Source organism: Melampsora larici-populina, assembly GCF_000204055.1.
Source record: "Melampsora larici-populina 98AG31 unplaced genomic scaffold MELLAscaffold_49, whole genome shotgun sequence".
NCBI classification, from domain to species: domain Eukaryota; kingdom Fungi; phylum Basidiomycota; class Pucciniomycetes; order Pucciniales; family Melampsoraceae; genus Melampsora; species Melampsora laricis-populina.
In genome coordinates, this window is record NW_006768813.1 from 443,652 (window position 1) to 467,255 (window position 23,604).

The 23,604-nt window shown below is 43.0% G+C and overlaps 3 protein-coding genes across 3 annotated transcripts; 2 read left to right on the plus strand and 1 right to left on the minus strand.

Moving 5' to 3' along the window:
• Positions 1-8,531: 8,531 nt before the first annotated feature.
• Positions 8,532-11,079, plus strand: MELLADRAFT_67076 (uncharacterized protein; the record flags this gene model as incomplete). The annotated part of the gene is made up of 6 exons (XM_007415201.1): positions 8,532-8,858; positions 8,944-9,114; positions 10,223-10,543; positions 10,651-10,818; positions 10,885-11,034; positions 11,059-11,079. The coding sequence occupies 6 exons, from the start codon at positions 8,532-8,534 to the stop codon at positions 11,077-11,079; spliced, it is 1,158 nt and encodes a 385-aa protein (XP_007415263.1).
• A 1,041-nt stretch (positions 11,080-12,120) lies between these two features.
• On the minus strand, positions 12,121-12,738 carry MELLADRAFT_92154 (uncharacterized protein; the record flags this gene model as incomplete). Its single annotated transcript, XM_007415256.1, has 4 exons — positions 12,121-12,161; positions 12,233-12,300; positions 12,361-12,521; positions 12,637-12,738. The coding sequence occupies 4 exons, from the start codon at positions 12,736-12,738 to the stop codon at positions 12,121-12,123; spliced, it is 372 nt and encodes a 123-aa protein (XP_007415318.1).
• Positions 12,739-14,124: 1,386 nt separating this feature from the next.
• Positions 14,125-14,713, plus strand: MELLADRAFT_92155 (uncharacterized protein; the record flags this gene model as incomplete). Its single annotated transcript, XM_007415202.1, has 3 exons — positions 14,125-14,174; positions 14,226-14,500; positions 14,565-14,713. The coding sequence occupies 3 exons, from the start codon at positions 14,125-14,127 to the stop codon at positions 14,711-14,713; spliced, it is 474 nt and encodes a 157-aa protein (XP_007415264.1).
• Positions 14,714-23,604: the final 8,891 nt, after the last annotated feature.

Genomic DNA, 23,604 nt, shown 5'->3' on the forward strand with positions numbered 1-23,604 from the left:
AAGGAGGTTTTTGGTTTTTGTTGTGGGTATGTTGGCAAGGTGCTTGATGGGGAAAATCTCCTCATGAAGCTGATAGGTCATCCTGTGATTGATCATCTGATTGATTGTAAGGAGTTGTGGTGAGGTGAAGATTGTACTAGTAGTACAATACTATACTTGGTATAGTATAGTATAATATAGTGTAGTCAAGTACTATACTATACTATAATGTCCTTTGTTAAGTATAGTCTAAACTATACTATACCTGGTATAGTACTATACTGGTATAGTATAGTATAGTGGCAGTGTTGCCTCAACCAACAACACCCATACCTTGCAACCAACGTTGGACCAGCTGCGCTTCTCTGCGCTTCAGTCGTGGCAGCTGGAGCGCAGCTGAATTCAGCTTCTTGAAATTCACAGTCCTTGCAGCGCAGCTCTTGTCAGCTGCGCTGACAGGCGCAGCGCAACAATCTGAGCCCATATACCATCCATTCTCAGTGCAGCGCAGCGCCTGGAAACGTCGCTTACGCTTCGCAGCGCGCTGCACAGCGTCACAACAGCAAAAAATCTAAAATCAAGTTAGATCGATATATTTCCCAAATAACAAGGGGCATAGATAGCAAGTAGGCATATAATAGCAGGATAGGGATCGGCATAGGCATAAGAATTGAAAACAGAAACATAGAATCGGAAGTTTGGCATACAGAACAAATAAAGGAACCCCACTACTTTCCACCCTTTGACCAATTGTATTCCCTCACAAATCCCTCATAATCGGCTACACCACAAGCCTCCATCAACTTTATAAAGTCTTGACCTAACGCAACTCCCTCAGCTAGCCAAAGCTGAACAGATACCTGCCTTTCGATGGAAATAACCAACATGCGCCCCCTAGTTGCCACACATACATCCGCCGCTGTCAAGAACATCCTCTCGGGCTCACATGATGAACCCAAACAGGACAAGTAATCCTTGGCCATAGCCGCAATGACAGGGTATCGACTGGTATTTGCCTGATCACCACAAAGAAATGTGTATCAGAAATCATACTCGGACGATAACATTAAAAGAAAGGAATGCACTTGCCTTCCACCAGTCAAGCACTGAATTGGGATCGGAAACATCGTAATCTGTTTCCTTCATGCGATCACATCCCCGTAGATAGTCAGTGAGTTGGTTATCATCACCCATATTATCGCCTTCGTCGCTATAAAGGTTGTATATCAATCCTTTGGTGCTTGACTCTTTCTGGGTATTTGACGTGTTACGAGGTTTATCTAGCTCTTTGTTTGAAATCTTATTTTGATAGTGTTTGAATTGAGCTTTGAACAGTGCTTTGGCTTGAATTGAAGTAGAAGAGGTCTTTTCGAAGAATGAATGATAGAATCAAAGTCGGAAAGCCGGATGCAACAGAGTCGCCATTATCAAAGCATCGCAATCAAGAGCCTCATCGAGGTAACACTGAGTTTTTTCCAACATAGCTGACAGCATGGGGTATAGAGCGTCTGCCAAGTCCAGGAAGTCGACTCGATCTCGCAAAACTTCACGTAACTCGACGTATTCGGGGATTACCATACTGCCTGTGGGTTTGCGCCCTTCCATCCGTTTGGTAACATCGAGAAACCGCTGGACAAGAATGAACCAATCAGTGTACCATTCAAGGGAGTAATCATTATCCGATGGTGAACTGATCAATTCAACGTACCTTAAGCTCCGCGTTGAGATTACGCACTTGAGCCCATTCCGATGGGGTAATAGTCAACTCGTGGAAGTAGCCATGAGGCTGTCCGTTCTTACGAGGTCGACGATTCTTTGCATGTACCCGTGCGAGATCGTCCTTGAGCAGTTGATCAATGACCTAAAACACAAAAGGAAGTGAGATATGCAAAAGAGGATGTGTCAGATGGAATTTCGAGATCAATATTTATTATGTTATGTAGAGACAAACTCTTACATCACGTGCCTTCCAGGCTTTCTCACAACTTATATACTTGATGTTCCAGCAAATGCCGTACGCGGCAATGAGCGATTCGAGTTTGAGTCCTAGACTGTTCATCACCTGATCGAACTCCTTGCGCCATGCCTCAGAACGGGTGATCCAACGCAGGATGAAATCGATCTGATAACGTTAAGTTGATCCGGTAATATCAGCAACTGTGAAACCATGTCCAGCAAAGAGAGCAGGTCAAGCTCATTTACCTTATCAAGAAGTGCCTCCAGTCTATTCGCTTGTCGGCGATGAGTGGGTTGAGCTCGGTCATAAGCATGCATCTCAGCTTCAGCTAGAAGAAGAGGGTTAACCTCATCTTCGGCATCTGCAAGATCCCAATCGTCCTCGTCATCTTTGTCGGCATCTGGTTCCTGATCCTCTTCTTCTCTGTCCACCGTTTCCTGAAGATCGGGTTCGTGATCTGAATCAGCTTCGTCAGGTGGAACTGGGACGTCAGGGATCTCGGAAATGGCTTCGGCAGTTGTATCGTCTTCTTCCTCGACGATGGTAGTGTTGAAGGTTGGAAATTGACCTCGCATGGCCGTTTTGACTCTCCTCGGAGGAGCAGTCTTCAGACCAAGTGCAGCGAGTCCGTGTCCTACCACCAACACCATTTTTTGGCAGAAGCAAAATACATGCATACGATCCGGATCGTACGTGTAGTCGGATAGATCTGCCTGTGACAAGAACTGATCGTGCATTTCCCTCAACATCGTTTTGCTGTTGGAACCGGAGTCGGTTGTCTGGCAAAGGAGGTGCAGAAGGAAGGACTGATCAGACCGAAGTTGTTTAAACATATATAATGATTGATAAACTTAGATCATAAGAAATCGACTTATCTTGTTGACTAAGCCCCGCTTAACAAAGATATTGACAATGGGTTCAGCAAGCTACTTCCCCTTGTGCTCCCATGCCACAAGTTTTAGCGTCAGATGGCGGCCTACAAACTTCCATTGATTGTCGATGAATGTAACACCTACTTCGATGAATGTGTGTCGATTCCCCTTGGTGGTCCACACGTCTTGTTGGAGGCTGATCTTGCTGGTCAGATTCTTCCAAAACAAAACACAATCATCAATAAGCTATTCGACATGAGAGAGTAGAAAGTAACCAAACAAATAGTTCACTTACTGTGAGCTCGTCAAAAACCACTTTTTTCATTGACAAGTTCAACCTCTTGGCTTCATTTGCCGCCCATTTACGACCATACATACGAGCATCGGGGCGAAGATAACTGACAGCTAGCCGGAGCCACTTGTCGGACATACGGTTCCAGGGGAGAGCTTGCGAGCTCATCCATAGACACATCATCTGATTAAATGTCAGATTATCATATTTACCTTTTGCACCCACAATCACAAACAAAGATAAAGAGGCAGGATTATTCTTATCATTGGCGCGCGCGGCTTTGTCTTCAGCAACAGAAAGAGGGACATGGAGGCCCGCAGCTTTAGCTCGGGTCCGGCCGGGACACCCAGTCTTAGATTGACCGACTGCAGTGTAACCATCACAATGAGTTTTCAAGTTGGTGGTGTAGTTGGTCCGGCTCACTCGGACCGATACTGGTTTCAAAGGATTGGTGGTACCCCAAGAGCAGGGATACGAGAGAGGAGGCAACATGATATCCTATAGTAAGAGAACAAAAGTAAGTCAAGATGTCAGATTCATTAGTGTCAAATGTGGTTAGGTATAAAGGTGATCGATCACTTACATCATCTTTTTTGTGAAATGGAACTCCAAAATACTCGGTTAAAGATTCATGCTCGTCCTTTTCAGAATCAGTTCGGCGACCTCGAGGTTTAACTTTGATGTTTTCGTCTTCGGAATCGGCAGCAAGGGTTGCTTTGGTGACAAAGGACGAGCCAGTAGCTGGTAGTATCTAATGTTCCAAAGGGTCACACAGTGAAACATAACAGTAAGTAAATGAAGAACTCGAACAGATATGAAAAGGTGATATGCGATTCGATGCCTTACCTGTTGACTTTTCTTGGGGTTACTCTTCCTTTTTTTATTCTTACTTCTAGCTTTACCCTTCTTCTTCTCTTTGACCGTCAATGTCACTCGGAGTCAGGTCATTTGATTCTGAGTCTTCTTCAAGATTGATGATCGTTACCGATGATGCATGCTTGCGTTTTGAAGGACCGGGGCTGGGCTGTGTTAGACTGTCTGAAAGGCGCCTGCGAGAGTCTCGGCTTGGTGTTAACATGCCAGGTTTCGACGGAGGCTGACGCGAGCGCTGAGGACGGCTGACTGAAGAGGGTTGGTTGGATGGTGAGGCGGTGGATCGAAGTGATTGAGAAGGCATCTTGACAAGTGATCGAGGTACTTTGAGATTGAGGGACTTCAAAGCTATTGAATGGAGTGTAGATAACGAACGGGTAGAGGATAAGAAGATTGTAAAGAGGAAAGGTGAAAATAACTTGAAGATGATCAATAGAAAGGATTAGAAAGTGTTATATAAAGGGGAAGAGAGGAGTAAACGATTATTATTGGAATATATAAGATTGATGTATTCGAAAGACGGTTTTATAGACAATCCAACGATTAAGAAAGTGGAAAGTGAAGGATAAGAAAGAGATCAAAGAAATTGATAGATAAAGAAAAATATACAATGAATGTGATGTTGACAAATGGATGGTGACTTAGTAATAGTAACCGATTGGGAATTTGAAGGATCGGTGAGGGTGCAGAAGAAACCATTGAATCAGACCTACTTATATATATACCTCCAAGATGATAGCATGAAACCCCCTTCCTTCGACGAGGGGGGTCCTTTCCGGTCATGTTGTAGCCGATTTGGGTTGTTTTAATGGAGGGATAGGCCGATTTGGGTGAAGGAGGTGTGATCATGGAGTGGTATTGAAGGGAGGTTTCAACGCAGGGGTGTACTAGAATTGGATGTGGTGGTGATGGGCTTGACCCTGTCTCCTTTGGGTTAAGTATGCCGCTGACAACCTGCGGAGCGGGTCAGCGCCCCGTAGCGCAGCTTGTGCAGCGGTCGGGGCCAGCTGCACAGCTGGAGCGCAGCGGGTAAAAAATCCCGGGTCCTGGCGGGTATGTCAGCGCAGCTTACTTGAGCTGCGCTGACGGTCCTCTGAAGCGCTGCTGCCTGCCGCTGCGCAGCAGCTGGCAGCGGCGGGCAGCAGCGCAACTGGTCCAACGTTGTTGCAACACGTCTCACGCTCACCAACCTCACCCAACTTGTCCATCTTGCTAGCGCAGTCTACATCCGCAGTGACAAAGTGTTTGACTTCACCTCACGCGATTACCGTATGGTTCCGTTTCTTGAGCTCGCCCTAAAGCTCAAAATCAACCCCTCTGACTATAGATCAGTGCTATGGAACCTCACTTTCCCATCACTTTCATCTGTGTACCTCGATTCAAGCGGCCTAATACGCACCTACCAACTTGACAACAGTCTCAAGAACAAGACCAAGGTGCATGAAGTTTACCTAACCCCACCCACTTTGGTCTGTCTTGTCTGTCATCAGCCAAAGCATCCTTTGCTCTCAAAACTCCCTCGTGTGAACGGGTATATGTACGACCTCGATGGTATCCACTTGGCCGAGTTCCATACCTGGGCTTGTTTAGGTATGTCTGGTTTGATTGGCGCTTTTAAAATGCATTCAGGGATACTAACAACCAATTGAGTACAGACTGTGGTACTTCATACCGGCCTTTGTACTACACAGCCAACAAAAGGAGGATATATTACACTGACGCTCAGGGGGCACATCCAGATTACTACCAGGTCCATTGTCACGTTTGCCATGACAAAGCGACTGGGCAGGTCCTTTCCACAAGCGGAAATGCTTGCACAGTTAGTAATTTCATTCCGTTTCATTCCTACCCGGTTACACACGCTGCTGATAGCCCAAAATTCCTTGATCCTTGAAGCATGTCCCACTTCAATTTAGTCAACTTATACAATCTAACCCATGTACAGGGCCAGAACGTACTAACTGTCAACCTAGAGAGCAGAATAAACACTCTCTAGGAAGACATAGTAAATCCAATTGTCCAAAAACCCCTATAGAAAATATACATATATACATTTGATCAAAAAATAAAATCTACTCCCAAAACCTATCTGCATAGCTTTGAGAGATCACAACTCACACTCAAGTTTCAAGAGTGAAACACCAATACAATAAAAAAAACAACCCTTAATGATGATTCACATGATCACATACCAGGTGAACACATCATACAAAGAAGTCTGAATCAACCAATCGTCAGTTCCCAGAACTAATTCCAAACTGGTCAAGAAACTCGGTTTCTTGAGCAAACTGGGCAGGTGTGACAAAAAGGAAACCAACCAAAAACCCTTCAAACCCTGACTACAGATCCCTTGAACCCTGGCCGGTTAAAACTGAAACACTACTACCCAGTACCTGGATGACAAGCTCAGAACACTTGAACGACCACCGACTAAATAAATTGAAAACAAGTATAAAAGACCCGCCTTTTTTTGCTCAAAAGCAAAAGGGGGATCTTATATCCGAACCACACAATCACACTTTAGAATTCATAGCTATAAAACTTTGAAAACAAACCAGCTCTACAGATTTAGATTAGATTTAACAATTACAAATTGTGGTCTTCTTTATTTGCTCCTTTTGTTTGTTTAAAAAAAACTTTATTGTTCTGACTTAACTAAAAGCTGTCGAATTCCTGTTCACAAATTTAAGACATTTCACTAAGAACCGTCACAGGGGCAAAATTAGATGCTCACATAGGTGTGAGCGTTGAAATTTTTGTGTTTTCTTCAATGTTTGTTCAATTTTGCTTTCCTTTTCTTTCCCTTTTCTTTCCAATTCCTTTCTGCTTGTCATCTGATTATGTGATCAACAGGGACTGAGCAGACAAACTAAGCCTTCCTCAGGCCTTATTCCTGAGCAATTAAGTCTGAGGAAGGGCTGATCCATCTGCTCAGTTTATCTCAGCTGCTCAGCTGATCCTGAGTGGCATTCCCTGGTTCAGTAGGCTTCAAGGGACACCACTTATGATTAGCTTAGGGGCTGAGCTGACCTGAGTATCCTCTTGACTAATTCTCCGCAGCATCCCTTGGATGGATCACATAGGTCCAGCCTTTCCTCAGGCTTCATGGCTCCAGAATGAAGCCTGATGCCCATCTGCTCAGCTATCCCTCAGTGGCATTCCTCGATCAGAAGGATCCAAAGGATTTCACTGCTCATTGGCTGAGGGGCTGCTCATCTAGTCCTCAGGGGCATTCCTGGGAGAAGGATCCAAAGGATGTCACTGAGTATTGGCTGAGGGGCTGCTCAGCTGCTCAGCTGCTCAGCTAGTCCTCAGGAGCATTCCTGGGATCAGAAGGATCCAAAGGATGTCACAGAGGACTAGCTGAGGGGCTGCTCAATTGATCTCAGCCCCTCAGTGTGAGCAGCTTTATCCAGGGGACATCACTTAGGATTAGCTGAGCGGCTGAGATAAACTGAGCAGGGGGATGGCTCTTTTATGAGGTTTCATTCCTTAGCAAGGAAGTCTGGCCCATCAATGACCCAGCCAGGGGATGATACTGAGTATTTCCTGAGCATATCAAATGGGACGGCCCCTGTGCAGGCCTTCACTAAGAAATGAAGCCTGAGGAAGGTGTAGTTCATGTGCTCATTGTAATTTTGACCAAATTGCTGAGTATTCAGTGACTCATGAGCTGATCCTGAGTACTCATCTGGACTCAGTTATTGCTCATCCAAGATGGAAATGAGCCTTCTCAAGAAATGTCAAGCAAAATGTGAGCAAAACAGGCTGATCACCTGAACACAACCAAAATTGTGAATTGAATGAATCTGAAAGAAAATGAATCTTTTTTGGAGACTTCAAGAAAGTCTACAACGCTCACATACATGTGAGCATCAATTTTGGCCCCTGTGCGTATCCTCAACTTATCGTCAAATATTTTCATAGATTGTAGTGATTTCAATACTAGTTATCAACGTCGGGCCGGTGCGTTGCTTTTGATGAGCAACAACGAGCAACGCCGAGCAACGGCTATGTCTGCGCAACGTTGAGCAACGCACTGCCTATGACATTTGCCCGGTGCGTTGCTCAGGGAGGAGGCGGTCATGTCGCAGTTGCGGTGCGTTGCTGGCTACGCACCGAGCAACGCACTGCCTGCTACGGGCTAGCCCCGGCCTTCCCGTATTGCCAAGTTGAGTCAAGTACCTCCCAATCCATCACCTAGCCTCCACCGTCTTACCAATTCAGCTCCCTCCAACACATCAGTTACCCCTTGGAACCCCTTCTCAACACAATCATGACCTGGTCTAGGCCCCTGGCCATCCAGAATCGACTCAAATATACTCAAACACAAGATCCCAGTTCTGATTTATTATCTCTTCAATCGAAATGTTCTTCTCATTCGCTTATCATCAATAATCCTGATAGACTACAATTGATCTTATTTCACCAGTCTGACTCTCATCCTCTCCCTCAAATTGATCATCCCAACATTCATCCCAAGATACTACAATCACTTTCATATTCTTTGTCCCCAGCTCACAATTTCACTCACAATCTTAGATTATCGCTTCTCGTAATGGGCACCCTTGACTCAGACAATGTCTCCGAGTCTGACACATCAGAATCGTCTCAACATGTCTTACCTACTCCCCTTCGTCGCTCAACTAGACCACCAACCCCACGTAAGAGTTTACCCGGGATGGTCCAGCCTTCCGCCGATAGTCAAATTACTGTACCCTTACCTCAAGGCCCTGGTTCAGTCTCTTCGCGCAAGAGTCGATCACAGAATGTTAAAACTTCTGATAGTCAAAGTCTAACCATCAATTCGAGTCCCCCTGGTTCTCAACCATCAGTACCCCGTCGAAAGAGAAAAAACACAGCATCACAAGCGACAGCAGCCCAAGTGAGTTCACAAGCCTTAAGTTCAAGTTATAAGTTTTAATGAGGATATTCAAATAGCTGATCAACGCATTTGTTTATGCTAACAGGGCTCTCAACGTGACGCACCATCTGACACGGAAATGAATCAGGATTCCAATAACGGTCTCACCGATCGTCAGAAGACCAAACGGACCAAGGTGTTGCACACCGCACCCAAAGAGCCCGAGTATGCTGCTGTAGTTGACTATTTTGGTGTACCTGAACACAAGCCAAATGATGTAAGTGATTTATATTAAACAAGTAAGTGACATATATTTACTCACACTGATTGTTTTGCAGGATAAATCGAAGAAACCTCTTTCGTGGCCATGTCTATGGTGTAAAAAGATGGTTCGAGTTGTTCCGGAATCACTGAACAATCTTAAGATACACCGGGATGGCTACAATAAGGGACGCATATGAATTCCTTGTCGAGCTCGGCAGGAAGCTATCGACAGTGGCATCAGTCTTCCTCTAACGGTTTTTGAACAACAAATGATGTCGAACGGGCAACAACAAATGCCAGATTTCTTTGACAGCAAGGTTCCTTTCAAGAACGAGGTCCTCAACCAGATCCTTGCTGTGTGGATTCTAGCTGAGGCTCTCCCATGGAGTCGAATTGAAGACTCCCTCCTACGCCTTGCATTTAAATATGCTCGGCGTGATGCGAAGATCTTTGGTCGAACGTGGGTTGCAAGAGAGACCGCCGGTATGTATGTATCCTTTCAAGACACCGTCTTAAAAGAGGTCCTCGTAAGTAAATCAATTAATTACTTTGAATTGAATTAAAAAGAAACTAATGTCCTCTTCTTTGTTACTGTAGAACAATACGGGCCAATTCACTTTAATTCACATTGGTTGGACGATGCACAACAACATCCACGTGTTCTTAGGAGCGGCCGTCACGTTCATTGATGAGGACTGGAATTACCAGGTTCGTCATCTAACCTTGAAGTTAATAGCTTGGCATCACAAAGGAATCTGGCTCGCACAGCCATTGGTTCACTTCATGAAGAAACACAAACTACAATATAAGATAAGTACCTTTCTTTTCATTTTTCATATCTTTCAGAAGACTAATTTTTTTGCCACCCTCACATGCTTGCCCAGGTGACCGATTCTGGGTCAAATAACATCACGATGGCAAACGAGATGCACACGCAATTCTCAATGCACGAGGAAGACCAAATGGACTCCGAGGTTACCTCTGAAGAAACTTCTACTTCGAAACTGTCATACACCTGGAACCCAAAAACGGACTACGCTCGATGTTTTCTCCATAAAATCTCTTCGACGGTTAAAGGCGGCTTGGAAGAACTGGGTCGTAAGACTTCCTCACGATCTCAGGACCGTGAAGAAACTCTTGGTTTATTTCCTTTCTCAGCCACTCTCCCTGTCATTGCCGAGGAGGATGAAGAATCCGATCTTTCCACACCGATTGTAATTGACATACCCGAAGAAGAGACTAATGTACCAGATGAGGTTGATACCGATCACGATTCTGAAGGTGACGCCACCGCCAAAGCAGCTCCTGACTACGATGAAGAAGAGGAGAATCAGGCCGACACGGATGATCCTACCATTGCGCTTGAAGCCCCAATCCTCAACGGGTCTCACACTAACTCTTCCAGGAAACACGCAAACAGATTAAATAGCTTGATTAGCAAGGTAATCATCTATTTTTCTCGAATGTTTCTCCAGTACTCTCTTGTCTTCAAATATACTTCTTGTCTCCAACTGATCTGCCATCATTCCCTTTGTTGAAATGGATACAGGCAAACTTTGTGTCACGTCGGGTTGCTCGTTCGGCGGTATGGAGGCTACACTATTCTAGAATCGCGAAAAGCATGAATTTGAAACTTCTGCCGTTGACTCCTGGTTATAACGCCACCCGTTGGAATGCAGAATTCGACTCGCTCAACCGATTGGTGCAGGCACGTAAAGTGAGTTGAATCTCACCATTGCAACTAACTTCAAGTTACAATAACTTATGTTCTTTGTCATATCAGGTTGTCAACAGACTCTTAGCTGATGACCTCGACCTAATCAAGATGAAGAAACGCCGAAAGGGCAGCAAGAAGCCTCGTGGATATTTCCACGAGATCTTTTTTTCACCAGATGACTGGACCGCCCTTGAGGAATTGACCAACGAACTGGTGGTAAGTTTGAATTCGTAACTAAAGCTTGGCTTTGATAGGCGCTGACTTTGAGGGTTATATCAATACTTTTAAATTAAAGCCCTTCCTAGATCTCACCAAACGGATGGAAGGCGACAGCCCGAACGGCTGTTTGGTCATTCCTGAGTTCTATGCACTCAAATGTCATCTAGCAACTCGGGTCAAGGAACTTACTATTGGAGACGCACTTCTTCCAATGATCCAATCAATGCAAGCACGTGTAGATAAGTACTTTGAAGAGGCGTTGCAGTGTGATACAACGGTTATGGCCACCATCCTCAATCCATTCTTCCGACTTCAATTTTTCAAACAAGCGTTTGGACTGGAGCATGAAATGTCTAGGCGGGCACGCAAGCTACTTCAAGATAAGTTTGACAGTCGCAAGTTGAAGCTTTCGAAAGATCAGCCCGCGCCTATTGTTATCAACACACCTTCTTCAGTGAAAGCGAACCAAACCGGACCATCCAATCTCTTTCAACTATTCAAGTCTCAAGGCGCTGGGGTGGAGTCAAATGAGATCGCGGCGTACCTCAAGGGCGCTTTCCCAATGTCGGTCAACGACAATGCACGGGAATCCAAGGCGGTCTTGCCGTGGTGGAAGGTACGAGGCTCCGTTTTTGCTCGTTTATTCAAAGGGGTATCAATACTTACTGATGGTTTTCATTATCAACAGGAGCACTGCAGTGCTTTTCCAGTCCTGGTGTCTTTGGCTAAGGATTACTTGAGCCTATCCGCAAGTTCCGCAATTGTGGAACGAACGTTTTCCGCGGCCGCCAACAACTGCTCTTCGGACCGAGTACGACTGGTACCACGAACAATCGAATGTTGTGTAGGGTCGCGGTTATGGTGGCGTTGTGGAAAGAAGATTCACTCGAGTCCTTTTTTGGACCTTTATATATAGGTTTTTTTACTTTCTTTTTTCATATAGCTGGGGCAGTCTCACTCTCAAGCTCAGCTCAAAGCAGTTGGAATTTCGCTTTTGGGGCTTTTTTTCATTACCACTATTCCAGCAACCTGGGCAAAACTAAAACAACAAACTAAACAACAACTAGACTAGAAACTACATATTCAAAAATCGATTTTGAGGGTCTTGGAACCAAAAAGGGAACCTAGACTGAGCCAAAAGAAGGGGTAGTCAGCAAAGGAAGGGTTACAGAAGGGAAGAAGGAGACAGGCTTACCTAGATTGGCCAAAATCGAAAATCGAAATCGATTTTGAAGCCAAGAGTGGAAGGGGCTGTTGTGAAGACTAAGGAGGTAGTCAGGATTAGAAAGATTGAAGCTAAAAGAAGAAAAGAGGTGAACTTACCTCGATTGGTCCAAAAGAGCGATATCGAGTTCGATTGGGAAGCAAGGCGATGGGGAGAGAGGTGATAGTAACGAGTGGACTGGGCAGGGCGTGATTAAGCCACGTTCCGATTCGGAAACGATTGTTCCGATCGGAACGGTCAAAATGTAACAAGGGATAGCCTAGAAGATGAACAAAAAGAGAAAACGAAGTAAATAAAGAATAAGTAAGCGAATCAATTAGAAATCAAGAAACGGTCAGAAGAAAAGAATGATAGAAACAAATAAGGAAACTTACATTAGGTTGAAGATAGGTTTGAAGGAACCGGTAGTTGAGTATAAGAGGAGGGGTTGTGTTTTCTTTTTTCTCGTGTGTGTGTGTCGTATCGTATCGGATCATCTCGAATCGTAGTGGTTTGTATCAAAGTGTGTTAGTTGTTTCTTTTCGTTATCGTGAGATCGAATCAAAGAGTAAAACCATTAGATCTTTTTTCTTTTCTTGAAAGAGGAAGTCTCGAGTAAATAAAGACAGGGAAGAGTAGGAAAATAAAGGCTTACCTTTATTTTTGATTATAAGGGTGTTGAAGAGTGTTATCGTGGTTTTTCTTATACCCTTATATTGGGAATTTCCAATTTTGGATTTATATTTTATTTTATTTTATTTTTTTAAGTATCTTACTTAACTATCCTAGGGTTTTTGACCTAGGGTATTAAGGTGAATTACACTGTTACAAGTGTAATTCCCTGGGTTTTGAAGCTGTGAAGGTGTGTAGGGTATTGTTGGGACCTGTAGAAGTTGAAAATCAAGGTTTTGGAGGGATTTTCAAAGTTTTATTATTTTTTTACTTGCTGCGGGAAAGTTTTTTGGAGAACTGCATTGGGGAACGTAGTAAAAAACAGCTTGTTTACATCTGTTTTTGAACCGTAGGACCTTTCCGGGGATTCTTAAAGCTGAAACAAAGCTTGTAGATTGGATATTCAAGGTCGGAAAGCTTAGTTTTGGTGGTAGAAAGGTTGGCAAGAAGTGTCTCACTGTATTTTTGAGGGCAGCTTAGCGGCGTTTTGGTTACGGCTCTTGGCGGTCTATCCGACTTGGGTTGTTTCTTCCCCTCGAGGCTCTGCCTACGCTCCACAGCGTAGGAGTTCTACAGCGTCAGCGTGTACCATTAGCACACAAATATACTGAGGTTAACGATGCGATTGAGGCATTTGGGGGTGGTAGACCTTCTATGAGGACTAGGCAGTAGCTTGACGTTGTTTTTTTTCTTTCTAACATCTTTTTGGCTTTCATATTTGATTCTCAACGTATGCCCAATTATGTTATGCTATGCCTCCTTTTCTTTATCTATGCTTTTCTATGCCCCCTTTTTTCTAATTTGTTATAAATGTGGTCAATACTATATACAATTGATGTTTATCTCATTAAACAAGAAGTTGCTTTGCAACGGCCGGCAACGCAGTCTGGCAACGGGAGCAATGTCTCGGTGTGTTGCGCGCAACGCAACACGCGGTGCTTTTGCCCGTTGCGTAGTGAGGGTTGAGTTAAAAAAATCATAAGTTGCGTTGCGCGCAACGAGAAGTTGCGCACAACGCAACACAACGGCCCGACGTTGTAGTTATCATCTCATTCTGTAGAAATAGATAGCCCTGGAACTAGTACCCTGGTACTAATTCGTAGAAGACCTCTGATTGTAGATCAATTAGTGAGTACTCTTTTTTACAAGTTGTTGAAATAATTATAACAGCCAGTTTAGAATATATTAACTTGTTTCACCTCTAGGCTCAAATGTATCTTGATACTCTCAGTATTGCAACAAAGCCTGCTGGACTAACATTGTAAGTCTGTTAAAATTCATCCCTGACTCTTTCAAAAGACAATCTTTAGAGACCCAGGCTGACACCAACCCACCAAGGACAATTGACTCCTAAGATTTCACAAGAAGTTACTTGCGACAGTGTTGATCTGTTCAGTTTACTAGGAAAATGCGCTCGTCGTGACACTGTGCTCTATGTTGGCACCACCGGGAAAAACACTGACAGATTCTTACCAGCCATGGTCCAAGAGCTATACCACATTGCAAATCACGGATCTGCTTATTGCGACCACTTTTTCTCTTTGTGTGTAAAAACATACAGAGTTGAAGGGGAGGGGGCTATCAAAGGTCAGCTTCAAGTTATATCCTGACAAACGAGCACTCATGCTGAATAGTTCTGTCACTTATACAGTCATATGCGCAGTGGTCACCGATGGTCTAACCATTGGCCACTGGAGGAGTTCTGCGTCCTCAGTGCAGCTGGAAGATCTGGCTCATTGCCAAGGCACTCTTCCTCTCAATGGCCCTTGCCTCAACCTGTTACCTGAAGTCACTTCTTAGTTTTGTGCCAAGCACAAGGTAAGTTTGAAGGGATGGTGAATTGCGCAGCCATGCACCGCCCTGGCTGCGCCTGGGTCAAAAGTATGTCTGAATGAAAACCACATCACAGCAATGGAAGCCTTTCAAGAAAAGAAGAAGAAAAACTTCTCCCTCAAGTCCATGCTCAACCAGCCTGGTTCTAATTTACCTTCCGATCCATTGGTGCACCTAAATCCACTAACCGCCAAAATTATTGATCTTGACAAAATCTTACAGGCCAACAAGTTGGACTGCGCCCACAAGGCTACTTGTGATGGCGGCAAGGCCAAGCCTAAAGGATCAACATCTTTGAGTCAAAACCGCACACACAACGATCAAGTGGTCGTAGGAACTTGTAGAATCATACTCTGCAGGCGCACATTCTGCAATGCGGAAGCCCCAAGCGCTTTGAGGGTAAGCAATCTGGCTAAAACCCGCTGTTAGATTGATGACCATTTGACAATCTATTTAACATTACCTTTGTCAGGATTTACTGGTCAAAGCTTTCCCCAAAAGGCTGCCGGAGGTCATCTTTCATGACAACGCCTGTAATCTCCTGCAAGTCATTCACAACGGACAAACCAATCCAGCACCATTCAAAGACACCATCATCCCTGTTGACCCTTTTCATCATTTCTCTCACAAGGAGAGCAACAAGTTTCATCAAATTTACACCAACCCAAAATTATTCCCTGACCTGCAAGAGGATGGAAGCTGGATCTTTAATGCCTCCGCTGGGGAATTGTCTAACATCTGGTACGGTGGCTTTGCTTGCATGTGTCGAAACATGCAAGCCACACGTTATGAGTTTTTTCTAGAGGAAATGGTGGAGTCACGTAATGACTGGCTGACAGATGCTTTAGCTTGTCATGCAAATGTTGAGTACATTGGCATTGGAAAGTCATGAGTTCAAATTGGGTATCAAGACTAAAATGAAAAGTATGTGTAATTCCTTCACTCCTTACTAATTTAATTTGGAATTACTAATATCACAAGCCACTTCATTTGTTCCAAGTGCAGCTCAAAAAGTTTGTAAAACCAGCCTTTCACTACCACTAACAGATATTACAAAGGACGTGTGACAGATAAATGTATTTTAGAAAGACTCATGTCCAGTTAACAAACACTTTCTTCCAAAAATCCTTCATTAACTTTCACATGGATTATTCTGGCACATCAAACAACCTACCTGACCTCAGCCTTAGTGTCTACTCATCTTTCCTGCCGATTTCTTCAGAATTAACTGAATTCTTTCTATTTTTTGTGATTATTTGTTTTGATTGATCATTTATCTATGGATAAAGATACATGATGGAAAAATAATTCATCTACAAAGGGTTGATAGTGTAAGCTTGTTTTTAAATGCCATGATGCACATGGCAAAGTGCAGCCAGCCAAATCTATCATTGACCCAAAGTATTTTGGGATAGTTGGTTTGGTCTATCTGCCGGTCTATCTGCCTACCGTACCAATCCCCATTCTGATGTACCCTGACAACTGGTCATGGTGTACACTGCGTTAAATGACGTGACACATCCTGCCCTGCGACAACTGGTCACATCACGCGGCACACTACTTGGTGTGAAGCGACATGCTAGAGGGTGGCGTGCGTCATCAACTCTTTGGTGGCGACGTAAGCCTTTGGGCAGCGACATCAAGTCTTGCAAAGCAACCATGAACCTTGGGGCGCGACATATATGCCTGTGGGGCAACATTTACAATCATGTGTGACGACATATATATGTGTGTGACGACATATATATACATGTGACAACATATATATATGTGTGACTACATATGTGATGACATATGTACATATGTAGCAGCAATTATACATGTGTGGCACTGGCAACGTTTATATTTACATGCAAGAAATCATTTGCATTCATGATTGAGTCTAGTTTGATAACAGAAAAGAAAACTTTCTTGAACAAGATGAAAAAGAACATATTGAGGAAGTAAAAAGGTTCAGAGGATGAATCTATTATCGGAACCTAAGGGGAAAGAATGACAAACAGTTTTAGTAAATGGGACGAATAGTTTGAAGAGATTGGAAATACTTACATTTGAATGTAAGCTAATAACAAAGCACCGCCAGAAGCCACTGTACCAACAACATGTTGTAGACTTCAACCGTAAAAAAGAACAAATAAGAATCAATCTTGTAGTGAAGGATTTCTCAATAAGTTTTACATACATATTGTATTTGACACTTGCCAAGGTTGTACGTGAATTACCGATTCCACCTTTGATTCTTGTATCTACTTCTTTGATCTTTAATTCACGTAAACCTAATCCATCATGTATTCTACCATTTTCTAACTTTGTATCTGATCTAACCCAAGCTTGAGTACAAGTCTTAAGAACCAAAAACGAAAAAAAGGTTAACAAATTTGAAAGATTTAAAAGGATCATTTTTTTATGAAGATTGAATTCATGTTTACGATTTCTTCTCTTCATCTTTTTTTTTAATTTTTCTAATTCACTTAATAGTCTTTCATTTTCTGATTTAAGTAATGTGAAATCTGATTGTTCTACTAATTGAATTTTAGATTTAAGTTTTGCAAACCAACTATGTGAGTATATTGTTGCTAAAAAGAACAAAAACATCAATAAAACGGTTTTCATCAAAATTTGGTTTAAAGAGAAGTGATTTTTTGATTTACTTTTTTGATTTGATTTCTAGTAACTAAACCAGTGATTAAACCTTTAATAGATTGATCAATAACTTGTTCGATAGCTAAAATCATCCCTTCTGCTTGATTTCTTGAAAGTCCATCTTTTTGTAATTGAGTAACAAATTGATGTGAATCAAAATGAGCAGATTGATGATTGATGTCTTATTGAAAACCCTTTTCTAGACAGGATATAATCAGAATCATGATTATCAATTTGTTTTTTTAAAGATTAGGTGGTTAGATTGAATGAGATGATAAGTTTTTTGATTGCTGAAGCAAATGCTACCTTTGGGGAATGGCTGCTTTGGTTTTGTTCACCAGTATAGGCACAGCAAATACCTATTCAGCTGTCATTGTTTTTGGTGACAAGTATTCAGGTAAGGGTTTTTGTCGTTTTCAACTCATTTTGAAACTTTGATGATTGACATCAACATGTTCAAATTTTTAGATGATGGAACCAACCGCTTTTGAGATCCCCCTTGACAAAAATATTCCCGTTAGTTTCTTTTTTTTTTTTTCACTCGGTTTTCATCATCTATGATTTTTTGACCGGATTGTGGATTTTTTTAAGATGTTTCATTGGGTGATGAGCTTAGGGCCAAACCTTGGACAGAACAACTCATAGACATACTTTACTCCAAAATGCCCACCCCCCTATTCAATTACGTGGAGTTGAGTAATGATTTTGAAAGTCTGAAGGATGAGCAAACCTATACAACAAAGCATTTCAAGTGTGACCAGTTCACACTTACATAAGTGGTGTTGTATAAATGCTTTTCAAGTGTGACCAGTTCACACTTATGGAAGTGGTGTTGTATAAATGCTTTTCAAGTGTGACCGTTTCACACTTACATAGGGTAAGTAGCACAAAAACATAGATGTTACACAGCAATTCATGTTGGGATAGTCAAGTGTCATACGAAGTCCTGTCTAAGATTACAGTCCTGCGTGACTTTTCCAATGTCCTGTCAAGTCCTGTGTGACTATCTCCTATGTTCTTATTTCATTTCATACTTACATAATATTTCATATTTCATTTCATAACTGTCTGCTTAGCAACTTATGCGTCATGTGACATCTAGCAGTGTAATACTTACTATATAAGCCAGCTGGAACAGCGCAGGAAAGGTGCTCTCTCTTCACCTTTCCTTGCTTCTTCTCTTGCTGTTCCAGGTAGGCAATAGTTTCATCTTTCACTCGTTATCTTCATTATTTGCAATAACAAAGATCTAAACCTTTCCTTGCTTCTTCTCTTGCTGTTCCAGCTTGCTTCAAACCTAAGAGGTTATGAGCCCGTCGTTACCTCCTGCAGTACAGATCTGAAACTCTGCGAATACATTCTAAATCTATAATCAACTACATAGTAACTTTAATCTTCAGTCATACTCCTCTTCTCTCTATTATTCTCTATTCTTCGATTTGGAAAGGTCCGAAGAATTTTTTTTATATCATGTCTGTCTCCACGGATGACTCAAAAGAAATCCGAGTCACCGGTATAACCTTCCTCAAGCCACCAGGCGACAAATCCAACTACCTCGACTGGGAATTCAAGGTTGAACTGGCCCTTGAGGCAGTTAAACTCTCCTATGTTTTATCACCGATTGCTGTCAAAGATCACTCCAACAACTGGAGTGATGACAATACGAAAGCCTGTGCTCTCATTTCTAGAGCTGTCGAGGATGGAAATCTGAAATTCATCAAACCTCATCGACGTGACACTGCCGGTATGTGGTCCGCCCTGCGACTGGCTCACGAAGATTCAACCTTGGGAGGTCAAATGCATCTCTTGCATAGACTAATCACCACTTGTATGGAAGGTGATGATGTGGAAACTCACATCAATGCTCTCCACCGCACTTTTGAGAAACTTGATTCTCTCATTACCGATGCTGCTCCCCTTACCGTCGATGAAATCTTCTCGACTTCTATCATGACCTCTCTTCCATCCGACTGGCTTCCTGTTATCACACCTTTAATGCAACAAACTACAGTGGTTAATTCGGCCACTGTTATTCGCGCTATTTGAAATGGAGCGACACGAAGAAAGACTTCGTCCAATCTCCTGTCACCTTCTGATGTTGTCGCTGATCGAGCAAATGCGACTCCACGTTCATCTTCTACAGCTCCTCCATCTTCATCGAAGCCTCGTAACACCAAATTTTGTACCCACTGTGAAAGATCAAATCATGAGGTACAAACCTGCTGGATCCGTCAAGCGGAACGAGAAAATCGATCCTCTTCTTCCTCACGAGGTGGATCCAGCTCAAACCGAGGAGGACGCCACTCTTCATCGAATCGATCATCTCGTCCTCCTACCAAAGCCGGAAGAACCTCTGTAGTAACTCTAGACTTCAGTGACGATGAGTCTTATGTAGTCGATGATGAGATCATTCACTCTCATTCTGCTAAAGTCATCAATGTGAACTCGGCATCTCCGACTGACTGCAACATCAACTCGGGTTGTTCTCTTACGATGACTCCACACAAAGACGACTTGTTCAGTTTTGAAAAGACCAACAAATCTGTTCAACTTGCGGATTCATCATCAATCCCAGCCACTCACTCGGGCTTGACTGTTTTATCTCTCAATGATGGAAATCATCAACATCAAGCTCTATTAGTGCCTGATCTTCAAGAACCTTTATTATCAGTTTCATCTTTATGTGACGATGGATTTGTTGTCATCTTCAAGAAAGAATCATGCAAGTTCTATCACTTGGATCAAGTCAATTTCACTGAAGCTCCTATCGGAAATGGCTACAGAAAAGGAAACCTTTACTACCTTCCTTCCAAGGTAGCTTCTTCTAACTCAAACTCGACTTCACTCAAAGAAACTAATTTATCTCTTCTCGATTGGCACAACAAACTTGGTCATATAGGTCTGAAGCCCTTAAAGACACTCCTCAAAGCTCACAACGTCGCTCCACGAGTTATGAATCAAATTGATGTCCAGCAATGTAGAGTATGTGTTGAGTCAAAGATGGCTAGGCGTTCTTTTAAGTCAAGAGCTGGTTATTGAGCGTCTACAGTTGGGGAACTGATTCACTCAGACGTTTGTAGTTTTGAAGTTCCTTCTCGAGAAGGGTTTAAATATTTTGTAACCTTTATGGATGATTACTCTAAATTCACTATTATCTATCCTATGAAATCAAAGAGAGATACATTTTCTTGTTTTAAATCTTTTCGTTTCAAGTTTGAACTTCGCCTGTTGTCTCCAATCAAGAAACTCAGATCAGATAACGGAGGAGAGTATGTCTCAAAAGAGTTTGCGTCTTTCCTATCCAAAGCTGGTATAGAACACAATCCAGGACCTCCACACTCCCCTGAACTCAACGGTGTATCTGAACGTATGAACAGAACCATCTGCAATCACATAAGGTGCTCATTATCCAGCTCAGGACTTCCTAAATCTTTCTGGGTAGATGCCCTTAGATACCTCGCTCATTCTCTCAATTCAATCCCTTGTTATACCCCTGCGTGTTTTCTCTCGCCATGCTCTTTAGTATCTATTCCCCATGTCAGCTTATCCAAGTCTCATCCCTTTGGCTGCGAGGTCTACTACAAAATCCCTGAGGCTAACCGTAGGAAGTTAGATCCTAAAGGAAGTAGAGCCACGTTTCTTTCCTACTTATCAGACGGAAATGGATATAATGTGTGGGATGCTACTAAATCAAAGCTAGTTAAAACATGTGATGTCATTTTTAATGACACAATTTTTCCTTCTCTCTCTAAATCGTCAACTCCCTCTCCTCAGTCTGCTCCGGCAGAGATACCATGGCCTGTTTGTGAAAAACCGCTCCCCTCTCTTAAACACCGACGTCTATCTGTTTCTATTCACAACCCTGCCAGGAGACCTATCACCCCCTCTATGTTTGATAATGCACCCTCTACCCCAGTTTCTCTTTTTCCTGTTACCAAACCATTGCCTTTTCTCTCACCTCTTTCTGATTTATCTACGTCTGAATTTCCACCGCTACCATCAAACCCATCTACTTCTCCACCGGCAGTCACTCCTCCACCTTCTCGCCCGTCACCTACTGTCAGCGTTGTACCAAGCAGAAGACAATCAACTCAACCTCGAAGAAATCCTCCGAAAACGAAAGTACCTTGTGTTGTCAACTCTCCAGTGTCTGACACAAACTTGCAGCCGATCATTCCTGAAGCTTCTCTATCGCCTCCTGCTCAGCCACCTGCACCTCAATCTTCTCCAGTCCTGCCTCCTCGACGCTCTGCGAGGAACCGAACTCAACCAGATCGACTTGGGAACTTGGTTAAATCGGCATCATCTTCCGACCAACAGGTGGATGACACGCCGAAAACGTGGAAACAACTCCTACGCTCACCTAATAAGGATCAATGGCTAAAAGCTGCCGACGATGAGTTCTCTTCGCTCATAGGGATGGGTACCTGGAAGTTAGTTCCCAGACCACAAAAACAAAAAATCATCCGTTTGAAATGGGTGTTTAAGATCAAAAGACGTGTTGAAAATACTGTGCTGAAGCTCAAGGCCCGTCTCGTCGCGATGGGCTATTCTCAAATCGAGGGTATCGACTATGATGAAGTCTTTGCACCAACCACCAGACTCGAAACTCTTCGTTTGGTTCTCTCGCTGATGGCTTCCAAGAAATGGAAAGGCCGTCAGGTGGATATCAAGACAGCATTTCTCAACGGCCACCTGGACGAACCTGTCTACATGAGCCAGCCTCCAGGTTATGAAGACCCTCTCCACCCTGACTGGGTGTGTGAAGTAACACAATCCATCTACGGTCTCAAACAATCACCGCGTCAATGGAACCGAGAACTTCATGGAGTCCTCATTGCTCTTGGTCTCACTCAATCTAAACATGACCCGACTCTATATTTTCGACTTGAGAAAGGCAAACTTGCTGGTCTCATAACAGTTCATGTAGATGATCTCTCTGTAATTGGTCCTGACTCTTTTGTTTCTTCTTTTATTTCTAATCTCTCTTCTCATTTCCAAATTTCATCCAATACTGAACTTCATCATTTTCTCTCTTAATATTTGTCGTGATCTTACTGAAAATCTAGTGTACATCAATCAAGCTCATTATATCAAAGAGCTTGGTGATAAATTTCTTTCTTCTTCTTCTATTCATTCCTCTGTTGTCACTCCTACCGATGCGTTCTTCAAAGATTTCCTCCCTCGTCAAACAGATGAGCAACCTTCCTCTGGACACTACCAAAGTCTCATCGGCGCTCTGTTATGGGTTGCACAATGCACTCGTGCTGACATATCATTTGCAGTTAGCCGCTTGTCACAATTTCTTCGAGACCCCTCACAAGCACACTGGCTCGCTGGTTTACGTGTCCTCAAATACCTCGTATCAACTTCTCATCTTTTTCTAACACTCGGAGGAGACCCGTTGATCTCAGGATATTCCGACTCAGACTGGGCTGAAGATTGTCATGACCAAAAATCAACCACTGGATATTCCTACCGATGGGGAAGCGGTCCTATCTCGTGGAGATCTTGAAAGCAAGCAACAGTCTCGCTGTCTAGTACAGAGGCAGAGTACAAAGCTCTCTCCAACTCGTGCCGTGAAGAACTTTGGCTTCGTAACCTCCTTTCCGAACTTCATCTCCGACCACCTAACACAATACCACTGCAAGTCAACAATGAAGGAGCCGAGGCACTAGCCAAGAATCCCCAACATCACTCTTGCACAAAGCACATTCACACACGTTATCACTTTGTGAGAGAATGTGTGGCCAACAACTCAATCTCTATTTGACATGTTTCCACCAAAGACATGCTAGCGGATATGCTCACCAAACCACTAGGCCGTGTTCTTCTACAATCTCATAGAGAGCGTTTTGGCATAGTGTAATTTTCACTACGCCAAATTGCAAATTTACTGTGGAGTTCAGAAAATTGAGTAGACATAGAAAATTATAGAGAAGCTGGCAAGGGTCAGAAAAATATGAAAAAATAATGGGAGGACCCTTTGACGCATTCCGATTGTCTGGCATATTTTTCCATATTTTTAAAACCACAATGCATATAACATTACACAAAATATAATATTTCCTGGGCAGAAAATATAAAAACCAACACACAAAGATATTGAGTAGTCTGGAGGAGAAAAAAATATACAAAAATTTGCATATTGTTCCTATGATTGAGAGCTTTGATTTGAGTATTTTTTTGTATTTTTAGTGTGAAAATTGTTGATT